The 17150-nt window shown below is 38.6% G+C and overlaps 1 protein-coding gene across 1 annotated transcript in view; it reads left to right on the top strand.

Moving 5' to 3' along the window:
* The window catches only part of VWA2 (von Willebrand factor A domain containing 2), a 113608-nt gene extending 96783 nt beyond the window's left edge, over positions 1 to 16825 (top strand). The window contains exons 12-14 of the mRNA XM_053692694.1: positions 3070 to 3621; positions 10520 to 10642; positions 15838 to 16825. Of these exons, the coding sequence (XP_053548669.1) occupies positions 3070 to 3621; positions 10520 to 10642; positions 15838 to 15968 (806 nt within the window). The 3' untranslated portion in view covers positions 15969 to 16825. The remainder of the gene's footprint in view (positions 1 to 3069; positions 3622 to 10519; positions 10643 to 15837) is intronic.
* Positions 16826 to 17150: the final 325 nt, after the last annotated feature.

Here is a 17150-nt window from a genome sequence, read left to right as displayed (position 1 = left end):
ATTCGAACTATCCTTCCTTCCATCCAGGAAGGTCAATTCATGACCACGGTGGATTTAAAGGATGCGTATCTACATATTCCTATCCACAAGGAACATCATCGGTTCCTAAGGTTTGCATTCCTGGACAAACATTACCAGTTCGTGGCGCTTCCTTTCGGATTAGCCACTGCTCCAAGGATTTTCACAAAGGTACTAGGGTCCCTTCTAGCTGTGCTAAGACCAAGGGGCATTGCAGTAGTACCTTACCTGGACGACATTCTGATTCAAGCGTCGTCCCTCCCTCGAGCAAAGGCTCACACGGACATCGTCCTGGCCTTTCTCAGATCGCACGGCTGGAAAGTGAACGTGGAAAAGAGTTCTCTATCCCCGTCAACAAGGGTTCCCTTCTTGGGAACAATTATAGACTCCTCAGAAATGAGGATTTTTCTAACAGAGGCCAGAAAGACAAAACTTCTGGACTCTTGTCGAATACTTCATTCCGTTCCTCTTCCTTCCGTAGCTCAGTGCATGGAAGTGATCGGGTTGATGGTAGCGGCAATGGACATAGTTCCTTTTGCGCGCATTCATCTAAGACCATTACAACTGTGCATGCTCAGTCAGTGGAATGGGGACTATACAGACTTGTCTCCAAAGATACAAGTAAATCAGAGGACCAGAGACTCACTCCGTTGGTGGCTGTCCCTGGACAACCTGTCACGAGGGATGACATTCCGCAGACCAGAGTGGGTCATTGTCACGACCGACGCCAGTCTGATGGGCTGGGGCGCGGTCTGGGGATCCCTGAAAGCTCAGGGTCTTTGGTCTCGGGAAGAATCTCTTCTACCGATAAATATTCTGGAACTGAGAGCGATATTCAATGCTCTCAAGGCTTGGCCTCAGCTAGCGAGGACCAAGTTCATACGGTTTCAATCAGACAACATGACGACTGTTGCGTACATCAACCATCAGGGGGGAACAAGGAGTTCCCTAGCGATGGAAGAAGTGACCAAGATTATTCTATGGGCGGAGTCTCACTCCTGCCACCTGTCTGCTATCCACATCCCGGGAGTGGAAAATTGGGAAGCGGATTTTCTGAGTCGTCAGACATTGCATCCGGGGGAGTGGGAACTCCATCCGGAAATCTTTGCCCAAGTCACTCAACTATGGGGCATTCCAGACATGGATCTGATGGCCTCTCGTCAGAACTTCAAAGTTCCTTGCTACGGGTCCAGATCCAGGGATCCCAAGGCGGCTCTAGTGGATGCACTAGTAGCACCTTGGACCTTCAAACTAGCTTATGTGTTCCCGCCGTTTCCTCTCATCCCCAGGCTGGTAGCCAGGTTCAATCAGGAGAGGGCGTCGGTGATCTTGATAGCTCCTGCGTGGCCACGCAGGACTTGGTATGCAGATCTGGTGAATATGTCATCGGCTCCACCTTGGAAGCTACCTTTGAGACGAGACCTTCTTGTTCAGGGTCCGTTCGAACATCCGAATCTGGTTTCACTCCAGCTGACTGCTTGGAGATTGAACGCTTGATTTTATCGAAGCGAGGTTTCTCAGATTCTGTTATCGATACTCTTGTTCAGGCCAGAAAGCCTGTAACTAGAAAGATTTACCACAAAATTTGGAAAAAATATATCTGTTGGTGTGAATCTAAAGGATTCCCTTGGGACAAGGTTAAGATTCCTAGGATTCTATCCTTCCTTCAAGAAGGATTGGAAAAAGGATTATCGGCAAGTTCCCTGAAGGGACAGATTTCTGCCTTGTCGGTGTTACTTCACAAAAAACTGGCAGCTGTGCCAGATGTTCAAGCCTTTGTTCAGGCTCTGGTTAGAATCAAGCCTGTTTACAAACCTTTGACTCCTCCTTGGAGTCTCAATTTAGTTCTTTCAGTTCTTCAGGGGGTTCCGTTTGAACCCTTACATTCCGTTGATATTAAGTTATTATCTTGGAAAGTTTTGTTTTTAGTTGCAATTTCTTCTGCTAGAAGAGTTTCAGAATTATCTGCTCTGCAGTGTTCTCCTCCTTATCTGGTGTTCCATGCAGATAAGGTGGTTTTACGTACTAAACCTGGTTTTCTTCCAAAAGTTGTTTCTAATAAAAACATTAACCAGGAGATTATCGTACCTTCTCTGTGTCCGAAACCAGTTTCAAAGAAGGAACGCTTGTTGCACAATTTGGATGTTGTTCGCGCTCTAAAATTCTATTTAGATGCTACAAAGGATTTTAGACAAACATCTTCCTTGTTTGTTGTTTATTCAGGTAAAAGGAGAGGTCAAAAAGCAACTTCTACCTCTCTCTCTTTTTGGATTAAAAGCATCATCAGATTGGCTTACGAGACTGCCGGACGGCAGCCTCCCGAAAGAATCACGGCTCATTCCACTAGGGCTGTGGCTTCCACATGGGCCTTCAAGAACGAGGCTTCTGTTGATCAGATATGTAGGGCAGCGACTTGGTCTTCACTGCACACTTTTACCAAATTTTACAAGTTTGATACTTTTGCTTCTTCTGAGGCTATTTTTGGGAGAAAGGTTTTGCAAGCCGTGGTGCCTTCCATTTAGGTGACCTGATTTGCTCCCTCCCTTCATCCGTGTCCTAAAGCTTTGGTATTGGTTCCCACAAGTAAGGATGACGCCGTGGACCGGACACACCTATGTTGGAGAAAACAGAATTTATGTTTACCTGATAAATTTCTTTCTCCAACGGTGTGTCCGGTCCACGGCCCGCCCTGGTTTTTTAATCAGGTCTGATAATTTATTTTCTTTAACTACAGTCACCACGGTACCATATGGTTTCTCCTATGCTATTATTCCTCCTTAACGTCGGTCGAATGACTGGGGTAGGCGGAGCCTAGGAGGGATCATGTGACCAGCTTTGCTGGGCTCTTTGCCATTTCCTGTTGGGGAAGAGAATATCCCACAAGTAAGGATGACGCCGTGGACCGGACACACCGTTGGAGAAAGAAATTTATCAGGTAAACATAAATTCTGTTTTTTATTGGTGTATTATTAATATGACATGCCCTTGGTATACATTTAAAAGTTAAATTTTCTGCTTTGAGATGGCTCATGGATCCTTTGTTCTTTCCAGGCTGCCAGGCACAACCTCTGGATCTTGTCTTTGTGGTGGATGCATCTGCTGGTGTTGGAAAAGAAAACTTTAACCTACTAAGAAATTTTATCACAACTCTTTCTCTTCAGTTTGACATCAACCGTGATGTGACCCAAGTGGCTCTTGTTACATATGGCACCCAGCCAAAAGTTATCTTTGCACTGGACACGCACGATACAAGTTCAGGTTTGCTCCACGGGATCAGTCGGGCTGCTTATATCGGCGGTCCTGCTTCCACTGGTAGTGCATTACTACATGTCTACAATGAGGTGATGACCATCCAAAAGGGAGCTCGGCCTGGTGTAAACAAGGCTGTAGTTGTCATTACTAATGGAAGAGGAGCAGAAGATGCATCTGTCCCTGCTAGGAAGCTGCGAGACAATGGCATATCGGTTTTTGCAGTTGGCCTAGGCGATATCCAGAAGAATATCTTGCTACGGATTGCTGGATCTAACAAGTTCTTAACCCACATTCCTTCTTATGATGTATTTAGTCAATATGAAGATGCCCTTGTCCAAAGTGTATGTGAAGGTAATCTTGTTTTATATAGACGGATCTGTTTATACAGTACCTAGAATCTATTGTATAGATATCAGTGCAGAGGGGATTCTCTGAGAGAACATGAAATCCCATGTGTCCATTAATACAAGTAATACCAGATCAGAACGAAAGACAGGTTCATGTCATTATGGATAACAAAATAAGGGATTTAATTAAGTAAGATTTAAATACTTATTTCTAAGACAGAAACCCCAAATGTTTGTTTTATGGTTCAGATAGAGCACACAATTTGAAACTGATTTCCATATTACTTCTCTTATCAAATTTGCTGTGTTCATTTGGTATCATTTGTTGAAAAGCATACCTAGGAAGGCTGAGGAGCAGCAATTCACTACTATTGGTGGCTGCACACACATTCCAATTGTCATTGGCTCACCAGATATGCTCAGCTAACTCCCAGTAGTGCATTGCTGCTCCTTCAACAAAGGATGCCAACAGATTGAAGTAAATTAGATAATAGAAGTAAACTGGAAAGTAATCTGAGTCGTGAAAGAAAGATTTTGGGTTTCATATCCTTTTAAAGTAACGTTTTAAGAAATGTTTTAAGAAAATAGAAGATTTATGGAATAACATTCTAGCAGAGGTAGTAACAGTTACAGGAACATGAAACCCAATTTTGTTTTTATTCATACAGTGTACAATTTGAAATTATTTCCGATTTAATTCTACTGTCAAATTACTTGGCTCTCTTGCTCTTGGTCACCTTTGTTGAAAAGAAGTTAGGTAGACTCATAAGTGTGCATGTGTCTAGACTGAGCACTAAATGGCAGAAGTTTTCCTAGAATGTTTTTAACAATTAAAACACTGCTGCCATCTAGTGTTCATAATTAGATAATTAGAGCAGCAATTTTAAGCAGCTTACTATTTTACTCCTATTATCGTTTTTTCTTCGTTCTCTTGCTATCTTTATTTAAAAAGCAGGACTGTAAAGCTTAAGAGCTGGCCTATTTTAGGTTCAGCACCATGGATAGCGCTTGCTTAATTTAAAGGGTTGTTTTACTCAATTTTTTTCTACTGTATTTATGAAAAAGCTGCAGATAAAGATGGTAAAATGTCTGAATAAAAATGTAACAACTGTTCACATTTAATGTGAAACTAATTTAAAGGGATAGGAAAGTCAAAATGAAACTTGCATGATTCAGATAGAGCAGGTCATTTTAAGACACTTTTAAATTCACTTCTATTTTCAATGGTGCTTCTTTCTCTTAGTATCCCTTGTTAAAAAATGAATACGCACATATCATACACTAGTGGGAGCTGCTGCTAATTGGTGCCGGTGTTCTGTCGATAACTCCAATTCATAGAGAACGCCAATATGACGTCACTTCCGGCTGCAGATTACACTAATTGCCTCCATTGCCCATGCGAGCGTGCACCAGAGATTATTAATCTGAAAAGAGGCATACCCTTGGGGAAAACTCATCGAATTGTCCAATAAAAGCCATTGCGCATGCGTATTTTTTTATGAGGCAAAAAATAGACCCTTGAGAAGGAGTTATTGAGTGCTAAAAGAACTGCTGTTGCGCATGCGCGCATTACATGTAAACACTGTGCCCGTCTGTTGCTCAATAGCTTTACCCTCAGACTGAGATAAGTTTTTGCTTGCCACGATATTCAGCTTTGAAACCGCTGAGCACACATAATATTTATTATCATTTATTGTTTATTTCTTAAAACTTATCTCGGCCTGAGGTTAAAGCTATTGAACACAGACGGGCCCGGTGTTTACACGTAATGCGCGCATGCGCAACAGCAGTTCTTGTAGCACTCAATAAGTTCTTATCAAGGGTCTGTTTTTTGCCTCATAAAAAACATACGCATGCGCAATGGCTTTTATTGGACAATTCGATGAGCTCTCCCCAAGGGTACGCCTCTTATCAGATGAATAATCTCGGGTGGGTGCTCGCATGCGCAATGGAGGCAATTTGTGTAATCTGCAGCCGGAAGTGACGTCATATTGGAGTTCTCGATGAATTGGAGTTATCGACAGAACACCTGCACACATTTGTCTCTTGTGATTGGCTAAATAAATGTTTTCAGCTTCCTGTCAGTAGTGGGATGTTGTCCCTTCAGCAATGGATAACAAGAGAATGAAGAACATTTGATAATAGAACATACAATTTTAAACAACTTTCAAATTTAATTCTATCTGAATCATAAAAGAAAATTTTGGGGTTTACTATCCCTTTAATGTTGTACAATTGGGCTCATTAGCTGATAGTAGCACAGAACACGATTCAGCGCATAATAATTTATTTTCAGAAAGCAAAGCACTAGAATACATTTTGAAACATTCCATCTTAGATGGAACAGAGAACATTTTTTGAGTAACACGTCCCTTCAAGTTTGCATAAAATATTTTATTACGCATATAGAAAAATGTTCGCAATATACGTTTATCATTTTATTTGCCTTAATTTTCTTAAATTCATCTTTGGAATGGTGGTTTACCATTGTCCCCATAAATGGTCAGACACTGACCTTGTAACATGCTACACAGTGATTGCTTGATCAGTGTGGGAGCATTTTGTCTCTTTCTCTGATGAGCCTCAGCAAAGGATATAATGCACGCATAGTCAAGAGACTTTTCAATGAGTGTGCCCCTGTACTGCAAGCAATTGAAATAAAAAATTTAACTTACCCTTACCCCCCTTTCCTTATGCTATCAAATTGTTTGGGGAAATGCTAATAGTATACAAATGCATAATGTATTTTCTTATTATGAATATTCTGTTAGATGTGGAAAAAGCTCTTAATGAATCTTTTAGTCTGTGATCCATCTAATGCCAACCTCTGTCTTTAAACGGACAGTCAACGCAAAAATGTTTATTGTTTAAAAAGATAGATAATCCCTTTATTACCCATTCCCCAGTTTTGCGCAGAAAACATGGTTATATTAATACAGTTTTTACCTCTGTGATCACCTTGTATCTAAGCATCTTCTGACGGCCCTCTGATCACATGACTTTATCTATTGACTTGCATTTAAGCCAATTAGTGCTGTGTTGTTAGAATCCACGGGCGTCAGCACAATGTTATCTATATGACTCACATGAACTAGCTGGGGAATAGGTAGTAAAGGCATGATCTATCTTTTTAAACAATAACAATTTTTGTGTTGACTGTCCCTTTAATTGCACAAGTTCTTGGCTGAGATTTTAATTTTTTGTTTAATTGCTTGTGGTGTCAGTGACTGTGACTGAAGGTGAAAATTACTGTTCAGGAGAAGACGTTGGGGAAACAATTAAAGATCGCACATTTAACGCTTGTTGCTGCTGCAATTTTAATCTGTTAAAGTGTGAGATGAGATTATGCTGCCGTTGTGAGACGGTAAAAGGCTGATAGTAGAACAGTTACCAAGATAATATCTGAGAAGCAACAACTATTAAAGGGACATTAACAAATAAATGAAAGATGATATGATGTTTTCAAAGCAAAGACTAGCCAGCAAATTATATGCAGAATATACATATGCATTAGTCTTCAGCTGAATGTAAAAAAAAGACACTTTTTTTTATAACCATTCTATTCATCCAAAAATGATAAACAAATGTCCCTTTAACAAAAAGCAAACAAAACGAATGAATGCAAGAAAAAATTTAGTTGATTATTTTCTCCAGTTACTATAAAGACGGGAACATTTTTTTTTCTGCAGGCAGAAAACGCTTCAAAAATTCAGATTTACTCTATTTAGGGGCAGATTATAAGTGGAGTGCTAACAGTTACACGCAAGTGAAAGGGGGTTTATTGCGGTTGTTTGCGAGCATCGGATTTTCGCTCGTATTACAAGTTAAAAGCAAATTCGATCTCTTGAGCTCAATTGAAGTTAACGCTTGTCAGGATAGCACCTAGCAGTTATCTGTTCAACAAAAAAGTGTCACAAAACGCATCAAAAATACATTACAAAGTACAGTTAACACTCATAATAACACCATCTTATAACAATTATTAAAGAAAAACATTGCACAAAAAAGTTATAAGGGCTCAAAGATATGAGATCTCAGGACTGCAAAGGGCTTTTTACATAGAGATACATACATAAACATGTCTAAATATCTATCTATCTATCTATATCTATCTATCTATCTATCTATCTATCTATCTATCTATCTATATATATCTATATATGTGTACAAATGTATTTATATGTATATATAAGTACTCACAGACATATATATATATATATATATATATATATATATATATATATATATATATATATATATATATATATACATATACACATATAAACACATAAATACAAATGTACACACTAGGGCTTAATTGCATGATGCGATTAATAGCGATTTTTTTGTCGTGCTGCCACAAATATAAATTAACAAACCCCTAACTAATAGTCAGCTAGATTACGAGTTTGGCGTTATGAGTGAAAAAGCATCGTTATGGCCCATAACGATGCTTTTTCCCTAATGCCGTTATTACAAGTCTTGTCAGAATAGGTGTACCGCACACTTTTTTGGCCATCACGCAACGTCAGTACCGCGCTTTTTCAATGGGACTTCCATAGCACCGGTATTACAAGTTTTGCTGTGAGGCCAAAAAGTGAGCGGTACAGCCTAAAATGACAAAATCCGTACCGCCATCTAAAGTCAGTAGTTATAAATTTTATGCTACAAAGCTGTAACATAAAACTCATAACTAAACTGTCACAAAGTGCACTAACACCCATAAACTACCTATTAAACCCTAAACCGAGGCCCTCCCGCATCGCAAACACTATAATAAAAATATTAATCCCTAATCTGCAGCTCTGGACATCGGCACCATTGAAAAAATGTATTAACCCCTATTCCGCCGCTTCCCTAACACGTAACCCACTTAACCCTAACACCCCCTAACTTAAATATAATTAAAATAAATTTAAAAAAAATTACAATTATTACCTAAATAATTGCTATTTAAAACTAAATACTTACCTATAAAATAAAACCTAAGCTAACTACAATATAACTAATAGTTACATTGTATCTATCTTAGGTTTTATTTTTATTTCACAGGTAAGTTTGTATTTATTTTAACTAGGTAGACTAGTTAGTAAATAGTTATTAACTATTTAATAACTACCTAGCTAAAATAAATACAAACTTACCTGTAAAATAAAACCTAAGCTACCTTACACTAAAACCTAACATTACAATAAAATAAAATAAATTAAATTAATACAATACATTTTATCTAAATTACAAAAAAATAAACACTAAATTACACAAAATAAAAAACGAAATGATCAAAAATAAAAAAGAATTACCTCTAATCTAATAGCCCTATCAAAATAAAAAAGCCCCCCCAAAATAAAAAAACCCCAGCCTACACTAAACTGCCAATGGCCCTTAAAAGGGCCTTTTGCGGAGCATTGCCCCAAAGAAATCGGCTCTTTTACCTGTAAAAAAAATTACAAACACCCCCCAACAGTAAAACCCACCACCCACACAACCAAAACCCCCAAATCTAAATAAACCTAAGCCCCCATTGCCCTGAAAGGGGCATTTGGATGGGCAATGCCCTTAAAAGGGCATTTAGCTCTTTTACTGCCCAAACCCTAATCTAAAAATAAAACCCACCCAATAAACCCTTAAAAAACCTAACACTAACCCCGACGATCCACTTACAGTTTTCGGAAACCAGAGATCCATCCTCATCCAGGCAGCAGAAGTCTTCATCCAGACGGCATCTTCTATCTTCATCCATCTGGTGCGGAGCAGGTCCATCTTCTAGACATCCGGCGCGGAGCATCCTCTTCTTCCGATGTTCAATGAAAAATGACGTTTCCCTTTAAGGTACGTCATCCAAGATGGCGTCCCTTACATTCCGATTGGCTGATAGAATTCTATCAGCCAATAGGAATTAAAGGGTAAAAATTCCTACTGGCTGTTGCAATCAGCCAATAGGATTGAGCTTTCATCCTATTGGCTGATCCAATCAGCATTCTATACAGTGTGTATATATATATATATATATATATATATATATATATATATATATATATGTGCATTCGAGCCCTTTGCAGTTAAGTAGATGAAAACCTGTAAAAACATGCAATATTCATATTTAATAAAGTTTTATACTATAACTATGTATGGACTGTAAATATTTGACATTCCAATGTTCTGCACATAGCAGAATATGTTCTATGTATTTCTAAATAGATATTTCTATATATATTTGTATAAAAGTCTGGTAATATTGAAGTCTCAGGTCTCAGATGACTTATATTTTCCATCATTATGGAGTCCTAGTTGGCATGAGGGGTTGGTTTTAAATATAGAAACACAGATTTTGACGACAATATGCCAAGTCTGCCCATATTTCCTACAAACCTTTATCAGTTTGTAGTATAGCCTTATGCTTATCCCTGGTATTCTTGTGTGTGCCTCAGTGTTTGTCTTAAAGCTGACTTTTCACAAGCAAGACATAGGATTGCATGGGCACAGCTGTCTACCTGATTCATTTCACAGCAAGGTGTCCTCTGGGCATGTAAAATAGATGCATATGGCATGGAGCTTGCCAGAGCGCTTGATGCCTGTGCAGGGTGTCAGGTGAACAGTGCTCCTGTTCTGTTATAAGGAGCCACAATTTCAGGTTCAGTTAACAATAAGGACTATTGCAGGGGCAGCTGAACCTTGATCAGTCCAGCAGTTTTGAGGACCTGCTAATTGGCATCACAAGCTGTATTTAGGTTGATATTTAATTTGTTATAATCTTCCTTTCATATAAAAGGAAAATGTAATTAGTACAGCTTTTTCTCATTATATGTTTCTCATAACTGTTTCTCATAATATGTTTCTCATAACTGTTTCTCATAACTGTTTCTCATAACTGTTTCTCATAATATGTTTGGATCTTTCAGTGGCAAAGTCCCCAGTGAACCTTTGTAAACCCAACCCCTGCATGAACGACGGAGTATGCGTCCTACGCAATGGCAGCTACCGCTGTGAATGTCATGGCTGGGAAGGACCGCACTGTGAAAACAGTAAGTACAAAAGCTGGGGCTTACCTGTGCAAGATGTGGTTTTTAGAAGTGAATATAAGACTGTAACGCTGTTGTATTGTAAGTAGACTTGCTGACTCTGCCATGCTTTCCTGGCCAGCTATGGGTTTCATGCACTGTAGTGAAGAGCGTGAAAAGTGTAACTCATAGCTCTCTAGGAAAACATGGCTGAGATGCCAACCCTAAGTAGTCTGAGCTTTCATATATGCTCCATAAAAGACAGCCAGACACACTTATCTCTGTAATTTGGTAAACTTACATGTAATGTAATTCTTGAAAATGTATGGTCTGTCTATCGGCCAAAAAAATAAGTTTAATTTCAGAATTTCCATGCTTTATAAAGTTTGATTATGATTCAGTTTAACAGTCTTTGCAATATAATGGTATGTAGTGTGGTTTTCCTTTATCTCTTAATCTATAATGGATGACAAAGTCCAACCAAATTTTAATTTCTTGAAAAACTTTTATACAAACACAAAACGTTGTGCCAAAATACAGACGCCTAGATTTAGAGTTCTGCGGCCAAAGGGGTGCGTTAGCTACGCGTGCTTTTTTCTGGCCGCACCTTTTAAATACCGCTGGTATTGAGAGTTCACAGAATGGCTGCGTTATGTTCCAAAAAAGGAGCGTAGAGCATACTTAACGCAACTTCAACTCTCGATACCAGCGTTGCTTACGGACGTGGCCAGCTTCAAAAACGTGCTCGTGCACGATTCCCCCATAGAAAACAATGGGGCTGTTTGAGCTGAAAAAAAAACCTAACACCTGCAAAAAAGCCGCGTTCAGCTCCTAACGCAGCCCCATTGTTTGCTAAGGGGAAACACTTCCTATGTCTGCACCTAACACTCTAACATGTACCCCGAGTCTAAACACCCCTAACCTTACACTTATTAACCCCTATTCTGCCGCCCCCGCTATCGCTGACATCTGCATATTATTATTAACCCCTAATCTGCCGCTCCGTAAACCGCCGCTACTTACATTATCCCTATGTACCCCTAATCTGCTGCCCCTAACACCGCCGACCCCTATATTATATTTATTAACCCCTAATCTGCCCCCCACAACGTCGCCTCCACCTGCCTACACTTATTAACCCCTAATCTGCCGAGCGGACCGCACCGCTATTATAATAAAGTTATTAACCCCTAATCCGCCTCACTAACCCTATAATAAATAGTATTAACCCCTAATCTGCCCTCCCTAACATCGCCGACACCTAACTTCAAACATTAACCCCTAATCTGACGACTGGAGCTCACCGCTATTCTAATAAATGTATTAACCCCTAAAGCTAAGTCTAACCCTAACACTAACACCCCCCTAAGTTAAGTATAATTTAAATCTAACTAAATTAATTAACTCTTATTAAATAAATTATTCCTATTTAAAGCTAAATACTTACCTGTAAAATAAATCCTAATATAGCTACAATATAAATTATAATTATATTATAGCTATTTTAGGATTAATATTTATTTTACAGGCAACTTTGTATTTATTTTAACCAGGTACAATAGCTATTAAATAGTTAAGAACTATTTAATAGCTAAAATAGTTAAAATAATTACAAAATTACCTGTAAAATAAATCCTAACCTAAGTTACAATTAAACCTAACACTACACTATCAATAAATTAATTAAATAAAATACCTACAATTACCTACAATTAAACCTAACACTACACTATCAATAAATTAATTAAATACAATATCTACAAATAAATACAATGAAATAAACTAACAAAAGTACAAAAAATAAAAAAGAACTAAGTTACAAAAAATAAAAAAATATTTACAAACATCAGAAAAATATTACAACAATTTTTAACTAATTACACCTTCTCTAAGCCCCCTAATAAAATAACAAAGCCCCTCAAAATAAAAAATGCCCTACCCTATTCTAAATTACTAAAGTTCAAAGCTCTTTTACCTTACCAGCCCTGAACAGGGCCCTTTGCGGGGCATGCCCCAAAGAATTCAGCTCTTTTGCCTGTAAAAAAACACATACAATACCCCCCCCAACATTACAACCCACCACCCACATACCCCTAATCTAACCCAAACCCCCCTTAAATAAACCTAACACTAAGCCCCTGAAGATCTTCCTACCTTATCTTCACCATACCAGGTTCACCGATCGGTCCACGGAAGTCTTGATCCAAGCCCAAGCGGGGGGGCTGAAGAGTGACGTCCATCCTCGGGCTGAAGTCTGGATCCAAGCGGCGGCTGAAGAAATCCATCATCGGGCTGAAGTCGGAAGTCCATCATCGGGATGAAGTCTTCTATCAAGCCGCATCTTCAATCTTCTTTCTTCTGGAGCGGAGCGGAGCCATCTTCTTCCAAGCCGACGCGGAACATCCTCTTCAAGCGACGCCTACTCGCCGAATGATGGTTCCTTTAAATGACGTCATCCAAGATGGCGTCCCTCGAATTCCGATTGGCTGATAGGATTCTATCAGCCAATCGAAATTAAGGTAGGAATATTCTGATTGGCTGATGGAATCAGCCAATCAGAATCAAGTTCAATCCGATTGGCTGATCCAATCAGCCAATCAGATTGAGCTCGCATTCTATTGGCTGATCGGAACAGCCAATAGAATGCGAGCTCAATCTGATTGGCTGATTGGATTAGCCAATCGGATTGAACTTGATTCTGATTGGCTGATTCCATCAGCCAATCAGAATATTCCTATAGGCGTCGCTTGAAGAGGATGTTCCGCGTCGGCTTGGAAGAAGATGGCTCCGCTCCGCTCCAGAAGAAAGAAGATGCGGCTTGATAGAAGACTTCATCCCGATGATGGACTTCCGACTTCAGCCCGATGATGGATTTCTTCAGCCGCCGCTTGGATCCAGACTTCAGCCCGAGGATGGACGTCACTCTTCAGCCCCCCGCTTGGGCTTGGATCAAGACTTCCGAGGACCGATCGGTGAACCTGGTATGGTGAAGATAAGGTAGGAAGATCTTCAGGGGCTTAGTGTTAGGTTTATTTAAGGGGGGTTTGGGTTAGATTAGGGGTATGTGGGTGGTGGGTTGTAATGTTGGGGGGGGTATTGTATGTGTTTTTTTTTACAGGCAAAAGAGCTGAATTCTTTGGGGCATGCCCCGCAAAGGGCCCTGTTCAGGGCTGGTAAGGTAAAAGAGCTTTGAACTTTTTTAATTTAGAATAGGGTAGGGCATTTTTTATTTTGGGGGGCTTTGTTATTTTATTAGGGGGCTTAGAGTAGGTGTAATTAGTTTAAAATTTTTGTAATATTTTTCTAATGTTTGTAAATATTTTTTTATTTTTTGTAACTTAGTTCTTTTTTATTTTTTGTACTTTAGTTAGTTTATTTAATTGTAGTTATTTGTAGGTATTGTATTTCATTAATTTATTGATAGTGTAGTGTTAGGTTTAATTGTAGATATTGTATTTAAATAATTTATTGACAGTGTAGTGTTAGGTTTAATTGTAGATAATTGTAGATATTGTATTTAATTAATTTATTGATAGTGTAGTGTTAGGTTTAATTGTAACTTAGGTTAGGATTTATTTTACAGGTAATTTTCTAATTATTTTAACTATTTTAGCTATTAAATAGTTCTTAACTATTTAATAGCTATTGTACCTGGTTAAAATAAATACAAAGTTGCCTGTAAAATAAATATTAATCCTAAAATAGCTATAATATAATTATAATTTATATTGTAGCTATATTAGGGTTTATTTTACAGGTAAGTATTTAGATTTAAATAGGAATAATTTATTTAATAAGAGTTAATTTATTTCGTTAGAATAAAATTATATTTAACTTAGGGGGGTGTTAGGGTTAGGGTTAATATTAGCTTTAGGGGTTAAAAAATGTATTAGAGTAGCGGTGAGCTCCGATCGGCAGATTAGGGGTTAATACTTGAAGTTAGGTGTCGGCGATGTTAGGGAGGGCAGATTAGAGGTTAATACTATTTATTATAGAGTTATTGAGGCGGGAGTGAGGCGGATTAGGGGTTAATAACTTTATTATAATAGCGGTGCGGTCCGCTCGGCAGATTAGGGGTTAATAAGTGTAGGCAGGTGGAGGCGACGTTGTGGGGGGCAGATTAGGGGTTAATAAATATAATATAGGGGTCGGCGGTGTTAGGGGCAGCAGATTAGGGGTACATAGCTATATTGCAGCTGGCGGTGGCGCGCGGACGGCAGATTAGGGGTTAATAAGTGTAGGCAGGTGGAGGCGACGTTGTGGGGGGCAGATTAGGGGTTAATAAATATAATATAGGGGTCGGTGGTGTTAGGGGCAGCAGATTAGGGGTACATAAGTATAAAGTAGGTGGCGGTCGGCAGATTAGGGGTTAAAAAAATTTAATCGAGTGGTGGCGATGTGGGGGGACCTCGGTTTAGGGGTACATAGGTAGTTTATGGGTGTTAGTGTACTTTAGAGCACAATAGTTAAGAGCTTTATAAACCGGCGTTAGCCCAGAAAGCTCTTAACTACTGACTTTTTTCTGCGGCTGGAGTTTTGTCGTTAGATTTCTAACGCTCACTTCAGACACGACTCTAAATACCGGAGTTAGAAAGATCCCATTGAAAAGACAGGATACGCAAATGACGTAAGGGGATCTGCGGTATGGAAAAGTCGCGGCTGGAAAGTGAGCGTTAGACCCTTTCCTGACTGACTCCAAATACCGGCGGTAGCCCAAAACCAGCGTTAGGAGCCTCTAACGCTGGTTTTCACGGCTACCGCCCAACTCTAAATCTAGGCCAGAATCTTTTGATATAATACTATGTGCTAAATCTTTGCAGATTCTTGTCTGAAATTTGTTTTTAAAACCTAGTTGATGACAGACTATCACTGTTACAGAACAGCTTCATGACTGCCCAAGATAGATCAGTTTGTGGCTCCTATACAAATCATGATTTGTTATCACTTTTCAACCCCTCTCTATCTCTAAAATGTTGGTTAAACACTTTGTCCCAATTTCCATTACGGTTGTAAACTTATGGTAAGATAAAACATCCCCATAGACCTAAATGAAGACAATTGTTATTACCACCAGTTTACAACAGCAAAGGAAACTAGATATCTGATGCAGAGCGTTTTGTGTACAGAGAGTTTTTGTAGTATATTTTTGGTTTGTTTTTATTATCACTGAATACCTAACTTATATGGTGACATTGAATGAATTGTCTATTGACTTTCAGGAATATTACGAGGTGATACACACTTGCCTCTGGGACTGGCAAGTAAAATACGTCGGCAAAGACATTCCTCTACCTCACATCGCCGGTACAAGGCAGCATCAAACCGAAAACAACACAAAGCTTATCAGTGACAATTGTCTTAAAATGTTGGTGTGATCCATTGATGGATACTTAGAACCCTAAAGACCACCATGATAGCATCAGCCAAGAAGAGTGTTTTGTTCAGACTCACATTCTGTAAGCAAGAGGCCTAGTCATTTCCTTAGCTGTTAAGATCCGATGATGCTGTGGATTAATGTATTGCAATGTATGTAGAACTTCCTGAGATGTATTTGCGAATCTGTGTACCCACATGTTTGGGGAGTTCTTAACCAAAGGTCATTTATTTACTTTATTTATACGCACATTGTTGTTGTTCTTGTTTGTATTTAGTTACAACTGAACTTTTATTTTGTACTTTAGTAAGTTGAAAGCTCATTGTACTATATGCTGCTTATTAGTATTTTACTACCTACACTATGAATTTTATAGTTTTTAACTTCCTAATCTAATATTCATAATTGTTATGTTTAGCCAAATAAAGCCCCAGCATGTGCTCAGAAACATATTTAAAAAAAAACAACAAGCAAACATTTTTAAATCACTTTTACATTGTTAAAACAAACAAAAAGCTAAATGTTAAAATATTTTTGTACAAAATAGCAAATATTTTAAAATTTTTCTTTTTAAATATTTTGTTGAATGAATATGATATACCTCATATTATTTTAAATAGACAGTACATTTTATGTTGTGGTTATTTGACCCGAGCACAATTGATGAAATATAATAATTTTATATTTATAGTTTATTTTTTAGACTGTGTTTATAAAGACCCATGAAAAGCAGTATAATGTTTACCATACAACTGTTCTCCCTCATAGTTATTATGTAAAGGATTGTAAATCACCTACCATATTGTATAAACAATGTTTCCAACTATTAGAAATATGAGTTTTTTTCATTTCCACCTACAGTCCCCCTATTTCTCTTGTAAGGTGTATCCAGTCCACGGATTCATCCATTACTTGTGGGATATTCTCCTTCCCAACAGGAAGCTGCAAGAGGATCACCCACAGCAGAGCTGTCTATATAGCTCCTCCCCTAACTGCCACCTCCCAGTCATTCTCTTGCAGCTCTCGACAAGGGAAGCAGCTAGAGAGATGTGGTGCATTAATGTAGTTTATCTTCAATCAAAAGTTTATTTTCAAATGGTACCGGAGTTGTACTATTTTAGCCTCAGGCAGAAAGTTGAAGAAGAGTCTGCCTGTGGT

This window comes from Bombina bombina, chromosome 9 (genome assembly GCF_027579735.1).
Source record: "Bombina bombina isolate aBomBom1 chromosome 9, aBomBom1.pri, whole genome shotgun sequence".
Classification (NCBI taxonomy): Eukaryota; Metazoa; Chordata; class Amphibia; order Anura; family Bombinatoridae; genus Bombina; species Bombina bombina.
The sequence above is the reverse complement of the archived record's forward strand: the minus strand, read 5'-3'. Positions and strand labels throughout refer to the sequence as shown.